Here is a 15,811-nt window from a genome sequence, read left to right as displayed (position 1 = left end):
GGTTTTTTGTTTTTAAATATGTATGTGTGTTTAACTTTCATGTTTATAAAATCTTACTCTCCTAATTAACCTTTATATGTCAAATTTCTAAAAATACTGAATACTAAATATTTTTAATTAAATATTCTCTGAAATCATATTTTTTGAAGGTATACCTACACCTGTAAGACTTGGCTAATAATGTGGTTCGCATATAGTTGAAATAACTCAAAAAATTAAGTTTAAAATGTGGCAACCCTATGCCTTGACAGGATATCGATATCGCTAGACATGATAAACCGAAATAATGTATCCTTTTTGTGAATACAATGTCGCCATTTTGAACAAAAATTATGACGCAAACGTCATCTCCGAATTTGACAATCGAGCTTGTTTACTTGGAAATTCATATTGAATTTTATATTTTTCGAGTTTTCAGCTTAAATTTGAAATACAAATTAAAAATTATGAAAAAAAACTAGATTTTACTATTTCCCAATGTGTCAAAGATTACACTGTGACAAAAACCATTTTAAAAAAACACTTAAATGAGGACCTAAAGGTTTTGTAGGGCTTATTGAACATATTAAAACGGCACATTTTGTTTCTTCAATTTAAACCCAAAATCCGTATTTAGGGAAAAACCTAAACGACCTTCAGCCATTGCAAAGCTTTTAGTGTCGTGTTTATTTTTTCATTATATGGAAAAAAGACTTTTAGACATTTTCAGAAATGTATAAATCATTCGTTTTTGTGAAAGAACCTAGACTCTGTAAGACCAAAATTTGACAATTGACATCGATTTAGATGAAATCACATGAAATGAAATTCTTTTGCTCTATCTAATTTGCATGTTAGATGGCGATGACGTCACAGCAGAAATGTCAAAAAAATAGCATGCATAGCTTGTTTTCTGTTAATCATGGTAGGTATGTAATTCATGTGCAAACTGTTTCTTTGGATACTTCCATTAAGAAAATATAACTAAGTTCAAATAGCCAAAAGGTTAATCAAGACACGTAAACAGCTATTTTTAGATCAAATAGCTGATTTTGCAAGAAATTCTACAAATCCTTGATTTGGTAGATTTCACATTTATTTTAAATTAAAAAAAATCTTATCAATGTTTCTTCACTGACAATGCACCTAGATTTTTTTCATTAAAATTATATTGTATTATATGGTAACCCTAGCATGACCACATAATGTATCTCATTATATTTGTTGTATCTAGATGCAGTATACCTTATAACTTATTTTTCTTCTTGTTTTTTTTTTTTTAGCTTTTATATTTTGTGATTGGTGATTGAACCTGCCCTATTCCTATGGGGATTAACTTAGAAGGTTGGCGGCGGCGGTTATTGCATTTTATAAACTCTTCAATTTAAGGAGGCGCATCTGTTTCTGTATAACGTATGCCCATCTTGCAATTTTATATGTAGTTGTTGGGTTTTGGTATTTCTTTGATGAAGAGCCACCATCTAGATCACGATTCAAAATATTGTAGACAAGTATGGATGTGGTATGCGCTGAATGCAATTTTACCCCGCAAAGTAATTTCAATTCCCTCCTAGAAAAGGAATAGAACTTAATTATTTTGAATGAACGTTCCGAACCAGATGGGTGTTATAGTATAGAGCCGTTATTATATTTTATGTTCGTGTATGGGAAAAGTGATGGATTTGTTTAATTGAGGAAAATATTGCGTAACGTCAAAGTATAGGTATAATGTAAAAGTAAGTTTCTCAATTATTATGATGTTTCGGAACGGAACACTTAAAAAAAATCATCGTTAATGGCTTGGGACTACCAAAATAAATTATTTGCTGGTCTTAAATTGGACTTTTCCAGTTTTTTAATGTTATCTCCACATCTCAAATAACGCAAACGAAAAATTTTGTTTTTGATCTCTGAGAATAGTTTCTAGATTCTTCTTTTTGTATAAAATGAGTTTTTAAATTTATTAAAGCTAACTATGGAACTGGGAAAGTACCTGAGCGTTGAGCGTTGTTGAGAAGGGTTGGGGTCAAAATTCTGCCGGGTCCAAAATTCTTTTTTAAAAATTCTGCTTTCAAAATTCAGCTTTTCAAATTTCTGGTTTTCATAATTCTGTTTTACAAAATTCTGAAAAAAATTAATAATTGGTTTGGAAAATGTTTAAAAGCGCGCGCTTTTAAACATTTTCCAAACCATTTTTTAATTTTTTTCAGAATTCTGTAAAACTATCTCCTCGCTGCATATTTGATTACTTGCTCAATTTGTCAGTTTTTTTTTTATGTTCATTGTTTGTTTGATAAATCAATAAATTCAAAAATATTAAGAAAAGATTCTTAATGTGAAATATCGGCTAGTGAGTCCCAACTTGCTAGTCTTTTGTGGTATCGCAATGGATCCATAAGGGTCTAAGTGTGTCGGGTAATTTGCCTGACAGCCACTACTACCTAGCCTAACCTAATGTGAAATAGTTTCGAAAAATAATTAGAAATTTATTAAGTTATCAAATAATAAAAGTGACCGTCGAAAAATTGATTAAGAAAGGAATATTTTGTATCTTTCTTTTTAGTTTCCAATAGTTTTGAACGGTTTAAAGATGTGAATTATAAGAAAGTCAGTCTATGCATTATAACAAATGTTTGGGACAATTACACAAAAACAGTAACAAAAGTAGTAAAGTTGAATAACTATAACTATTCATGAATCATGAGTTGTTCAAAAAATATGCTGGCAGAATTTTGAAAAGCAGAATTTTAAAAAGCAGAATTTTAAAAAGCAGAATTTTAAAAAGCAGAATTTTGAAAGACAGAATAAAAAAAAAACAGAATTTTCGTAAAAAAAGCTGAATTTTGAAAAAAAGAATTTTGAAGCCAGAATTTTGACCCGATCCCGTTGAGAAATCATTTCATTCTTAGCAGATACACCTTATTTTTTAAGAAGAAAATTCTTATTACAGTGAAACAAAGTTCACTTTGATTTTAACAGAAGCTTAAACGGATTCCGTTTATTGTTATTTGAAGAAGATAAATTAAACAAGAGCATCATCTTGATTCTATGTGACTTATTTTTATCTGTTTAGATGAAGAACAAAAAACTTTAGAACGCACGGTCACATCAAGCGATTGAACCAAATTTTTCAGCCCATATTGTATTAAAAATCAGTCGCAGGTTTGCGATGACAAGGAAACGAAAGCAGTTGGAAAGTCGCCTTCTCTAAGGCAGGGAATCTTCATGCTCCCCTTAAGAGTAAGTTAAGAGTTAATTCACTTAATGCTTTGACTAAAGATTGGGTTAAATCAAAAACCCAGAATGATCTCCCACTAAAAAATTGAGCCTTATCTAATAATATTTCTTACATCGCCTTAGGCCTTAAGTCTTTTTTGTTTTAATATTTTAGCATTTGCTTTACCATTTAAAGCATAGACATTAATAAGAAAACTGCGAAGCAAAGCAAGTACGGATCTTGGTGTATACATATGTACATATTCCTTACCTGTTGCTGTTCATACTGTTGAATATTTCCTATTTCAACTCCACATGCTGCAAGCAAAAGTAACTTATCCAGTTGTCTTAGAGTCGCACTGGTCATTTCTATATGTAATCAATTAATTCATTAAATATTTATGCATATGATCGCAATCCTCATGAGTGACGATAATCGCTTACATAAGCATAAGTCTTGAAATACAAAGCATCTGCGTTTGTGCGGATTGGGCAATAAGTGAAAGTCTTGGCATTTGATATTTAAACTGCAACAACATATAGTCATATCATCCTTGTAGAGTCACACACATGTTTGGTTGGAGTGTGCTTCATCTTAAATCACATTATAACACTTGCAGCTTTTGTGTGGAAAGTGTTGTTGTTGTGGTATTTTTATTTTGTTATTCAAGATTATCAACTTGCGAGTTTTCCTGAAAAAGCCATTTACAGCAGACCATAACATCACCGAAGCCACATAATTTTTTAAGTGTGCAATGGTTTATTTACACAATCGTTTACATACGTGTGTAATTTTCATTTAAAAACAATGTTATTAGCGAATAATTTATTTTTTAAAACAAAAGTGCAAGACTATCCTATACGTTATTTCTGTGCGAATTGTCATTAACACCACAACTCAGAGATCCATCCTACCAATGCCACCTGGGGATCGGATATATCTACATTATCTCAGCTAGCACTTTTATGGTTTTTTCTTATGAAATTTTCTATTTAAGTGTGATGAGGAGAGTGCAATTTGTTTGATTTATTGAAATAAATTAAAACATTGAAGTGAGAAAATAATACCACGCGATGACGAATTCACTCACAGTGGTACCAAAAATTTCACGGAAAAGTATCTGTAAATCAAGATTTTTTTGGGAAAAGTACCTGGTTTTAAAAAAATAAATAATTCGAGAATGAAAGTACTTAACCAAATGAACAGGGGTGGAATCAGCAAACTCGATAGTCGATAGTCAAAAAACGATAATTTTTCTTCGTTTATTGATTATCAACTATCGACTATAGCGTTAGCCGATTTAACCCCAGATTTTTCAAAGTTTATTTATTTACGGAATTTATTCCTCAGCCATAGTGGAAAACATATATGTAGGGTGGAAAATGATAGGTCTGCAGAAATCAATTTTTTTATCCTTCAAATAATTTTTTCTTAGTTTCTTTAGTGTTTTAAATATATATTTTGAATGATATTAAGTATACGTACCACGTAAAATTTTTCGATTGATTTTTAAATGGATAGGGAATTTTAAGAAAGGGTTTACGTAGTAAAAAAGTTGAACTAATTAGTCAATAAGGCTCAATTTTTGAGGGACTTTTTTCATAAATATTGGCTTTTCCCTCACACAAATTTGTTCATATTCATCAATATTTCGTTTGCAGTCGTTGTTTTACAAAAACGACTTAAATTTCGAAACTAAATTTTGTTTATAATTATGAACAAAATTGATTTAAAAAATGAATTTGTTAGAATAGCCTTAAAAAGAGCCTCTTAAAAATATGTGGTCTAGAAGATTAAAAAGTTTTTTGCTTTTAACAAAATCTGAATTTTCAAAAGCACAATAAGAGGCTTTAAAAGACTCTTAACATCCCAGTCTTAATGTTTGGTGCAGAGACATGGACTTTGACAGTGGTGGATGAAAAAAGATGTTCGGACGATTCGATTCGGTCTCATCTGCATTGATGGTGATTGAAGAAGAAGATAATATAACAAATTGTCCGGGTACTAAAGCACTAACATAGACAAAGACAAACGAGTAAAAATGCAGCGAATGAGATGGCTTGGTTATGTGGACAAAAATGCCGAAAAGATTTCGACTCCACGCTAAATAAAGACCTTGTCTAAGTTGCGGAACAGAACCAACCGGGGGGGGGGTGAATGGTCATAAAATTAAAAAAAAAATATTTTCTTTGGTTCTCAGCCCGCCACACATGGATTCGAAGTACGTTTTACTAACAGAACAAAAGTGACCAAAATCAAGTGAATAAAACTGTGTATTAATTTATCTCAAAAAGGTTACTAGACCTAAAAAACAAAATATGAAAACTATTTGACACCACTGTATAACATCTTGTTTATAATTATAGCAGGAAAATATTCTCAAATAAATTATGCAAATATATCAAATATTATTTGTGAGGGAAGAATTGTAATTGATATCATTTGTATAAGATATCTATTATTGGATTTACTATTTAAGTACTTGGCTGCATAGTTTATTAGTTGATGGAAATGATCTTCGATTTAATGTATTATCAAAATTATCTATACATTTTTTTTTTCACTTCTCCTCCAGTAATCGAATGCCAAAGTTATATTATTCTGAAATCGATCTCCATAATTATTAAGTGTAAATGTTTGAAACATTGATATTATACTTTGAAAAATGTACCAGCATAGTTTTGTACACAACAGAAATTTTAGAAAAATGTACTTTTCCAAAAAAGATTTTTGTAGTTTTGATGCATTTCCCATAATTAAATTAAAATGCCAAAAACTTTCGATTTCAAAAAGATAGAAACATTAGGAAAAATGACACAGAATAGAATAATATGCACTCATAACTTCCGGAAGAATTTTTGATTTTGAAGCCATAAATAGGAAATTATAAAAAAAATCCTGTCACAAAAAAATTCCGTTCAAAATTTAATTACATTATTTTTGATTCTGCTCTTAATATAAATCAAAGAAAGATGTGGATGTAGCCTTTTATATGAATTAAATAGCAAAAAACAAACCTAAAATCAAAATGAAGTTTTTACCTCAGCTCTTTTGTTTCAATTTTTATTGTACGCTTCATAAGCTATTCAACATTTTAATTCTTTGTACTAATTAAAATAAATTCATTACAATCACTAATTAATAAGATTAGTAACCGTGACTACATTAACAGAAAAAATAAATTTAATGAAGAAGCAAAAAAAAAAGCATTCCGTGGGTTGTATAGGAATTCAGAAATGACGCTGACATTGTCGATGTTGGCGCGCCATCGTTATCAGGCGATGAACGTTTAAATCATTTGTTTTGCACCCGACATAAAAATAAAAGAAGCTATAAAGGGTGTTTTTTTTTCTCAAAAATTGTGCACATTTTAAAGTGCATTTATTGTATTGCTTTTATCTAGATTTTTTGATTTATAGAAAAACATAAAGAAATGTTACAAAATCTAAGAACTCATTATTTATATGTTGGATTTTGTGTGTGAATTAAATTTTAAATTTCTCGTGATTTTAATTCAAAATACATTCCGTATTAGAACTAGATCACGAAATCATCAAATATGAAATTATAAGGAAAGTAATGCCAACTATACCTACTTTAAAATCAAGTATGGGAATGTTAAATTTGTTAAAAAAAAAATCTTGTATGTAGGTATCTTTTTTGAAAAAGAAAATGCGACATTATCTAAAACATTTTAATTCAAAACTTTAAAACTATAGTTATTAAATAAATTAGAACGTCAATGATTTAAAATAAGTTTAGTTATTCCCATCTTTCTTGAATCAATAAATTCAAGTTCTTAAATCTGATGATTCGAGTGTTTTAACACTTTTTTTAGGGATTCTATTTAATCCTATTTAATCTTTCAATCTTAAAAAATTAATCTTCAGAATGTTTAACCCTTGCTTTTTGGTTTTGTTTTTTTTATTAATAAATTTTAAATATTTCAAAACTAAAATAAAGTTTAGTTCTTAAAAAAAGTTATCTTTTTCAACACGAATTCATTAAAATGTCTTTGGTTTACAATTTATATATCTTTCATGTGATTACTTTATTTTATTAACTTTATCTTCCATGAAAGCCAAAAAACCACCCTATACAAATATAAAAATACCATCCATTTGAGCTACTAAGACGAGTCTTTTTTTTTATAGGGCGAATTGAATTGAAAATTTAAAATAATTAGAATTGCCATCGGTTTATATGCTATGTATAGAGTTTTGTTGCAATAACACTCCAGACTCAGATTAGGTTGATCGTGCAGAATTCATTGTGCCACAAAATCGATAGACATCACTTCAGCATGAAGCACTCAGAACTTTGTCGTGATTCTTATTCAGTATTTCTCTCTTCAACTAACTTTGAGATGTCCTTTCTCAATTTGGATTTAGATTTTATTTAACTTTAAACAAAATTTAAGACAATGAACGAAAAAAAAAGAAGACAGAAACAAAAAAAAAGAAAAAACAACGACTTTATCCATTTACTGGTGGTTTCACCACATCAAGAGACCACCGATTTTGGAACTTAATGACCGTTAAGATGGCGAAAGGTTCTTTGGAGGTCATCACGATAGTATTAAGTTTTTCCATATCATATACATTTTCTCAGGAAATTAACATATAAGGGTGACATGTGTGGCAGAGTATATACTATACAGTATACATGTAGAGTGAATTGTTAGAGGACTTAGTTTTAAGTTGTATAAAGAAGTAAAAAATTCGCTTAGTCACACAATTTAAAGATTTTTCAAAAAGGTATTTAATAAAATTAAACCTTAGGTAAATTTAAAAGTAGGTACATTATTTGTTTAAAAAATTTGAAAAAAATCAGTCTGGGCACAAATAAAAAAATAAGTATTTTAACTTGGAATGTATTTTTATAACCTCATTTTGAATATTGAATTTATGTACCAAATTTAATCACAATAATTTTATACGTTTTTTGGAAAAAAAACGAATATTTGTAAATACATACATATATGGAAAATAAAAATATAAAAAAATCAGAATTATCGGTTCAAAAATTCGAATGCATATCCCAAATTTGTAGCAAACCTAATTATGGAAACATTTATTTGCCTATAATATTCTATAAATGTTATAGTAACATCTGATATCTTTGAAAGCTCTTTTAAATGCAAGCATTTATATGTATATACTCGTCCAAATGGACAATATCGGCTTCAATCATCGTCAAATATCCAGACAAAGATCAAGATTTCAATCTACAAAAACGCATTGTATACGAATATACACATAAACCTAATATGATGGCATCACAGATTTCAATCCAATGGAAACCATCTAAGTGATCTAAGAGTAGGTATATTCCAAGGCCCCATCATCATGCAATAAATGTATGAGACTCTCAGATATACTATACAGTCAATTTATAAACCATCCAGTTCGAGATTCAGTGCAGTGCGCTTACATGTAATCAAATTGGATCAAGTTGCGCTTGTGGACCGCTGCATGATGTTGAATCCGACATGAACATGCCCTTCATCTTGGGTTTTGTTTTATAAATATGTACTCGTATCATTTTTTGTTCGATCTACCAATTTCTGATAATCACTCATGCGAAAATAGACGTTGACATCTTTCTGTTCTGAATAAGCAATTTTCAAAGGGCGATGCGACGGCGATGGTGGCGACGTTATGGGGAGACAGAGAGGAGCTTGGAGATGACATCGACACAGAGATGTCGGTGGTGGCGGATGTTTGTCGGCAGAAAAAAAAACAAAAAAAAACACAACATACACATAAGTTTAAGTATATACAATTCGAGAGAGGACAAGTCGCTTGTACATCATGGGCACATGTAAGATTGTTATGGAATTCAAGTTGCAAGTATTGCTAAAGAGGAACAAGATTAGGGTTTTGTATAGTTCACAAAAGTCACATGTATGTAGGTTGAGTTGTAGATATATGTAGCTACCTTTCATGATAAATTTATTTACAAAATTTTGTATTTTAAAAACCAAAAACCTTTGGCTTTCGTTTATATTGTACGCATGTACAATTCAGAAATAAATGTTACTAATTCCACAAAATATTTCTGCACCTGGGGAATCTGTATCCGATATAACAAATCACACCTTAAACTCCGTGAAAATAAGTGTTTTTCTAAACTCATATGCATCACATTTTTATCTCTTCGACCGTTCGATTTATCTCAAGGTTGCACTAAACATTTTTGAAATAATCCTATTTTCTTGAATGGAAGCTGATGATATTAAAAATTTACTAATCTTAGTACCTCATGGAGCAATGGACTATCACTCCAGAGATCTGGGTTCGAGTCCTAGTCCCACTACAAAAAAAAATATTTTATTTCACGGTCATCTTTCGGGAACTGATACAGCCTCCAAGAGTGCCAATGTCTAAAAAAGTTCATCTCTTCTAACCCGTTCGAACTCGGTCCCTTCCAATCTGGCAAATTAATAACATACTCACAAGAATGATTGACAGTTGTTAGTTACTAGGGCTTGCTTCCGGGAAATGGTAAAGCTGTACCTTAGTACCTAAATACGTGTATATCGCATATTTAAAGTCTTAAGACTTTAAAAATTAGCTATATAATGAAAGTATTCATGACATATAGAAAATATTTCATGTGATTATTGTTATTCCATTTTGTTTGTGCCCAAAAAGAACTGATACCCTCAACTCATAACAACCTGAAAAAATAAAACAAAAGATTTGACACACGAACTTGATAATGCAAAATATGTAATGGCCACACTTTAGCTTATCTTAAATATTTTGCTCAAAGAAACTTTAACGATGGCTCCTCTAATTACTTCATTTCAAAACAATACGTTAAAGTGCGCGGCATATCAACGAAAAAAAAAACAAAACCAGTCGTTCAGTCAAGCAGTTAAATATTTATTCTAAAGAAATTGTGCAGATGAATCTAAATGATTAGACCGCTTTTTTTTTCAAGGTAAACAAAATACACAATGATGCAGACGAAAAGCCGGATAATGAAACATAAAGGGATCAGAACTCACAAAAAAAGCAAACAAAAAATGAAATACACCAGCCCAGCTTTAACCAGAGCACCGCATCACATTTTGGTCTTTTTTTTTAAAGATTGAAATCTAAGATTGGAAAAGAAAAGCAGACAAAAAAAATAATATCAGTGTTACCATCCTATTTATTTTAGTTCATTTTATTTATTTATTCACTAACAACCAGTTAACTGTGTATTTCTTAAAACCAAGCATATAAACTGCTTCTTAAATAAATGATATTAAAAAATTAATTTTTTTTTAAGATGATCATTTAATTTATTAGATAAAATATCATACCTTTTACAAAAATTAATTTTTTAATATTTAGAAAATATTTTTTTTATATTTTTGTTTTATATTTTTTTATTTTTATCAAATAACTTTTATATTTTATTTTAAAACGTAGAATGGTAACATTGAAAGGATCTTCGCAGAGCGGATGGATGGAAGGTCAGCCTGTAAGCAGCCAGTCGAAGAATGAAACAAAAACGAATATGTAACTCCTCTGCTTTTGGATTTCATTTAACTTTTTTTGTTACATTTGTTTGTCAATCGTGACAGACTTTATGTGTGCAGAGCTCATGATGATGATGAGACACTGAAATTTTAGCGTAGGCTTGGAAACAAGCAACGAGGATACTGTGGGCATTTTTTAAAGGTTTATTTTTATAAATTAATATATATATAAATGTTTATATATGTACAGATGTACACACATACATGTGTCACACAAATACATCATTATATTGGAAGCTTAAAGTTTAGACTTACCTCTGAGAAATCGCGCTGAGACATATCTAAAGTTGTATTAGCCAATTTGATTGTTTGTTTTTTCTATCCGTCCGTTTGCTATTTGGATATTTAATTATTTAGATATGAATAGATAATTCACATTTCAAAAAAATATTGATTTATGTATTTGACATGGTTTTGAATATTTTTTTTTCAAGAGAGGATTTTTATAGAGGATTGAAATCCGCTTCATAGTCTGTAAAGAAAAAAAATTGATTTTTATTAAGCTATACAATTTTAGTTTGTGGGTATCTAAATTCCTACCAAGATTGGTGTGATAAAGTGGGGCCTCACGTCAATTTTTGGTAGCAATGAAAAAAAAAATATGGTAACGCTTTAAGTACAGCTTTTCATAAAGCCCGAATTCTATTTCTTATAATAAAAGTTGTTGAGGAATAGATTTTAAAAAATTAGTTTTCAGACTAAAAACTTTGACAAAAACAAAACTCAAAATTTTTGTTGAATTTTTCTAAGTGAATTCAGGGGTCGAACTACGGCATACGTACGTTAACGTATTGACGCTTTATGTCTCTATCATTTTCTTCTGATTAAATAGAGAAAGCAATAGTCAAAACGTTATCGAACGTATGCCGTAGTTCGACCCCAGTAATATTTTTCTTTTTAACATTTCTCTTATTAATTTCTTATTAAACATTAAAAGCCATAAATGCATTTATGCCTTCTTTAAACTTTTAACTAAAACAATTTTTTTAACATTCCTTTTATTTATCTTAATAACAGAAGTAATGAGAATGTAAAAAGAGTCCTGATTTATTTAAACTGTATACTCAGATTACTAAACATTTTACACTGTAAACAATAAAAGTTTGTTTATTGCATTTATTTGCATTTAATAACACTAAAATATACTTTCCTAAAGAATTTCTTAATTTAAGTAAGTTTAGTAGGTTTGGCATATTTTAGCATAAAGAAACTAACCTCTAAAAATTCATTAATAAATGCAAATTTGGTGTCATATGACTGATCATGTTTTGAGAAATAAGTCCTCCAAATTTGAGCTTAATATGAATAATAGTTTTTTTTTTTTGTACAAGGTGAACCGAATCTAAAAGGGTTATTTTTTACAATCTGGGTACTCATATTTAAAAAAAAAATAAACATTTAAAAAAAATGGTACGTGCTAGAATTTTTCTGAAACCAGATTTAGTTTAAGAAAAGTCAAATCTTTCATAATGTCAAAAAAGACGAAAAAAAAGTTAAATTTTGCAGACCAGTGTTATTTAATAAATCTTTTGATATTTTAAGGTCAAAAATTAATAGTCTCAAATTTTGGGAGTGGAAGTATGTATATGTATAACCATAATATAAGCACGCAGTTTTGTAGCTACATACATATCGAATTCTGACAGTTTTAATTGGTGGCCTTATTTGATTTTCGGGGGGATAAGGAAGGCAAGTTTTCCAATTAATTCACGGTTAAACATATTTTTTCGTAATTTTTAAGATTAAACTTACCTACAAAAATTAGCTGTAGGCTCTAGATCTAAGAGTATTAGATCACACTACAGACTTTCTATCGGCCGATAGTAGTCAGGTTGGGCTCCTAGTGTGCGCATTACGGTTCTGTAGGAAATATTAAAGTTTGATGCCAATTATTGTGTAGAATTAAAAAAAAAAATGTTATCATCGTCCGATACGCATACGCACTTTCATCAGTTTTATACTGATTTAGAGACCGACTTTACTGTCAAAAAGTATAAATTTTTTCAATGCATTCATCATATTTATACCAAACACGCACAAATACAATTCAAATGATCAAATTCATTATTATTGTCTATAGGGGATTGCATTATGTTTTGGTTCTAAAAAGGGCGATGGGATTTAAAACCTTAAACAAATTTGAAACCATGAAATTTGCTTTAACCATATAAATTTTTAACAAAATCGGATTATAATGTTCTCCAAAAACTAACATAAAAAGAAAAAAATTATTTAAAATATTCGCAATTTCCAAATGATTTACTAACGATGCAGACGTTTTCTTTACTTTTTTTTTCATACACAATCAATCGATTGATTTTAAAAGAGATATGCAAATAAAAAAAAAAGAAAACAATCAAAAAGATTCGCAGTCTTGATAGCATTTTCTCTCTTTATCGATTTTGTTGTTCTTTTGTTTGTCAAGACCCTATTGGTTTAACCGAAACTAACCAACCTACAAACGTACCCATACCTATATTGCCATATTCTTGACAAGACAAGACAAGGGGAGACACTCGACAGAACCGTTTGTATTGAAGAAATGCGCACGGTTACCACTTTTGTATTTATGGTATTCCACAAAACTTGACAGAATTTTCGGTCTTTGGATAGTTTTTTTGTAGTAGAATTTTGTATATTTATATTATGTACGTACATTTTCACAAATTCGACTTTGGATTCGTTCAAAAACTGGCTTAAAAAAGCTTTCTAAAAACGTTTTTTAAACACGTTTTTAGATTGGGACGAGACTTGACTCTCAAAGCATGTGTCCTCTTTCAAAATCATTGAATTTTGAAAAAATACAGCTTCTAGTTTCCAAATCTTAAAAGTTAAAAGAGTCAAATATAATGTGAATTTCCATTTGCCACAAAAAATCAATTATTTTTAAATATTTTTGATCTTCCGTCAAAAAATACTGGTATCTCAAATTCTATTTGCAAAAAGAGATCATTTTTTATTGATCTGAGATAAAATTTTCCAGATCTTGATTTTTAAAGAGATTTACACCATTTTGTACACGGCCTTTTCACACACACCGAAGTACTTGACAGTTATGTGAACATTTGTTTTTGTAAATTTTGTAACGAAAAAAAATAAATCATTTGGCAATATACATTTGCCACAAGAGATCATTGGATTTGCTACAAAAATCTCAGTTTCGAAATTCAATCTCGTAATAACAAACTGTCAATAAAGTGGACAGGTTCAAAAAATTAAGGGTCCAGTTTAGATGTTAAAAAAATGTAGACAATTTTGGAAAGTTGACCGGAAAGTTAGGCAAGAAAAATTTCCCCAAATTGATTTAGTGTACTACCTAAATGTCCGTTCAGAAAAAGACGTTGACTAAATTTCTAGCCCTTAATTTCCTGAACGTGATTATTTGAAATGCCGACGAGGGACATAAAGCTCCAAATGACTTACTTAACTTAAAACTGGAGGTGATGAAGCAAAGAAAATTCACAAAGAATAATGAATATCGTTATTAAAAACATAATTGCCGGATTAAGACCTTGTCACTCAAAGAGCGTTAGTACGCCACGTTTAGATTATTTTAACGCACCGTAAGTTAGTAAGTTGGCAACCTTGGCATTGAATTACTTTGCTTGCGTTCGTTTGCTTGTTTCTTTCGTAAAATAAAAGTTATATAAAATTTGCATTTATGTACCTACGAATTTTATTTTGCTTGGCAATTGAATGCGCAAATAAATTATTAGTGAGTGACTACCCGCTGAAAGCCGGTGAATTTCTTTGAAAAGACATTTACAAAAAAAAGGAGGAAAAAAAAACAGAAAACAGAACGATGATGGTTATCAAAGGAGATAGCATCTAAATACGATTATTTGGAAGGAACAATTTTTTATTGCTTTAAATGGAAACAAAAGTGTTGGAATTTGTTTTTAACTCATATAATACCTTATACCATGTAATTCAGTTATCATAATCCCTATAGGTACATAATCAGCATCAATAACAACAACAAAAACTAATAATATGTAATCTATTTTAAATAAAACGATTTTTTTTCGTGGTTTCATGGTGTGTGAAATCAGCTTAATCGAACTGTCACAGCTTCGGGTATCACCCTTTCCTTTGTAGATTGGAGGAAGGCAGTGGCGTAGATAGCTTTTTGCTAAGGGGGGGGGGGATAGATCTAGTTCGCAAATTTTTGTTTATGTTTTAATAATGCTTCTTTGTATTGTTTTTATTCTCTTTAAATTGGAGAAAGTTCTTTCGGTAGTTGACGTAGAAACCAGCAGTGTAGCTAATATCTTTAATAAAATATAAATACCATAACAACTTTTTTCGGTGCAGCTTTCGAGCGCTTTCAATGAGTTCATAGAGGAAGTATTTTTCTTTCAAAATTTTTTGTAAACATTTCATATTTTTTCCAACTTGGCACTAGAACAAAAATTGTGACCAATATTTCTATAGTAAGTTGGAATAGGTGATCCCGTACATGATCGTATTTTTTTTATTAAAAAAACAAAACCGACTTCCATGGATCAAAACTGGGTTTTATGGTTTTTCTAATAGTACTGAACAGGCACCAGCTTTTCAATACCTACAAAAAGAATTATCAAAACTGGTTCACTCGGTCCAAAGTTATGAGGTGACAAACACAAAAAAAAGTACAGACGAATTGAATAACTCCTCCTTTTTGGAAGTCGGTAAAACAGTTAGGAAATCCCGATTGTTTAAATAATATTTCCTTCTTGGATGAAAACTATAAGGAAATCTTATTGTTTTTGTTCAATTTTATGTGGTCTAGTTTTTGGTAAAACTCAACAGTTTCATTAAATTTTTTAGCTGCTTTGTCTATTTCAGACGAAGAATCCTTAGAAGGAACCGAAAACCCTTCTAGTGTGTTTTCATGGTTTGTACATTTTTCTCCAAGGCCCATTACATAGAAATCGAGAAAAAGATTGAAAACAGTAACACGAAAATATTCTTTACTGTACTTTGAACCGAAGGGTTCGAACGATTCTTTTGTCGCTTCACTATTCTCTTATGTTTAACGCCTATGTCAAGGATTTCAGCTAATTTTTCCCATATACAAAAAACTTTCGAAAATGAGTCTG

At 30.0% G+C, this 15,811-nt stretch overlaps 1 protein-coding gene across 3 annotated transcripts in view; it reads right to left on the bottom strand.

Annotated features, from left to right (window-relative positions):
• LOC129909154 (tetratricopeptide repeat protein 28) overlaps positions 1 to 15,811 on the bottom strand; it is a 38,379-nt gene that overhangs the window by 12,757 nt on the left and 9,811 nt on the right. For 2 of the 3 annotated variants that reach the window (XM_055986141.1, XM_055986144.1), the window contains exons 1-2: positions 11,271 to 11,454; positions 10,986 to 11,202 (exon numbers count right to left, since the gene is read on the bottom strand). In XM_055986141.1, coding sequence (XP_055842116.1) covers positions 10,986 to 11,009 — 24 coding nt within the window. In that variant the 5' untranslated portion in view covers positions 11,010 to 11,202; positions 11,271 to 11,454. Of the gene's footprint in view, positions 1 to 10,985; positions 11,203 to 11,270; positions 11,455 to 15,811 lie in introns of those variants that run through there. The other variant, XM_055986142.1, reaches the window with a different exon arrangement.

This window comes from Episyrphus balteatus, chromosome 2 (genome assembly GCF_945859705.1).
Source record: "Episyrphus balteatus chromosome 2, idEpiBalt1.1, whole genome shotgun sequence".
NCBI classification, from domain to species: Eukaryota; Metazoa; Arthropoda; class Insecta; order Diptera; family Syrphidae; genus Episyrphus; species Episyrphus balteatus.
The sequence above is the reverse complement of the archived record's forward strand: the minus strand, read 5'-3'. Positions and strand labels throughout refer to the sequence as shown.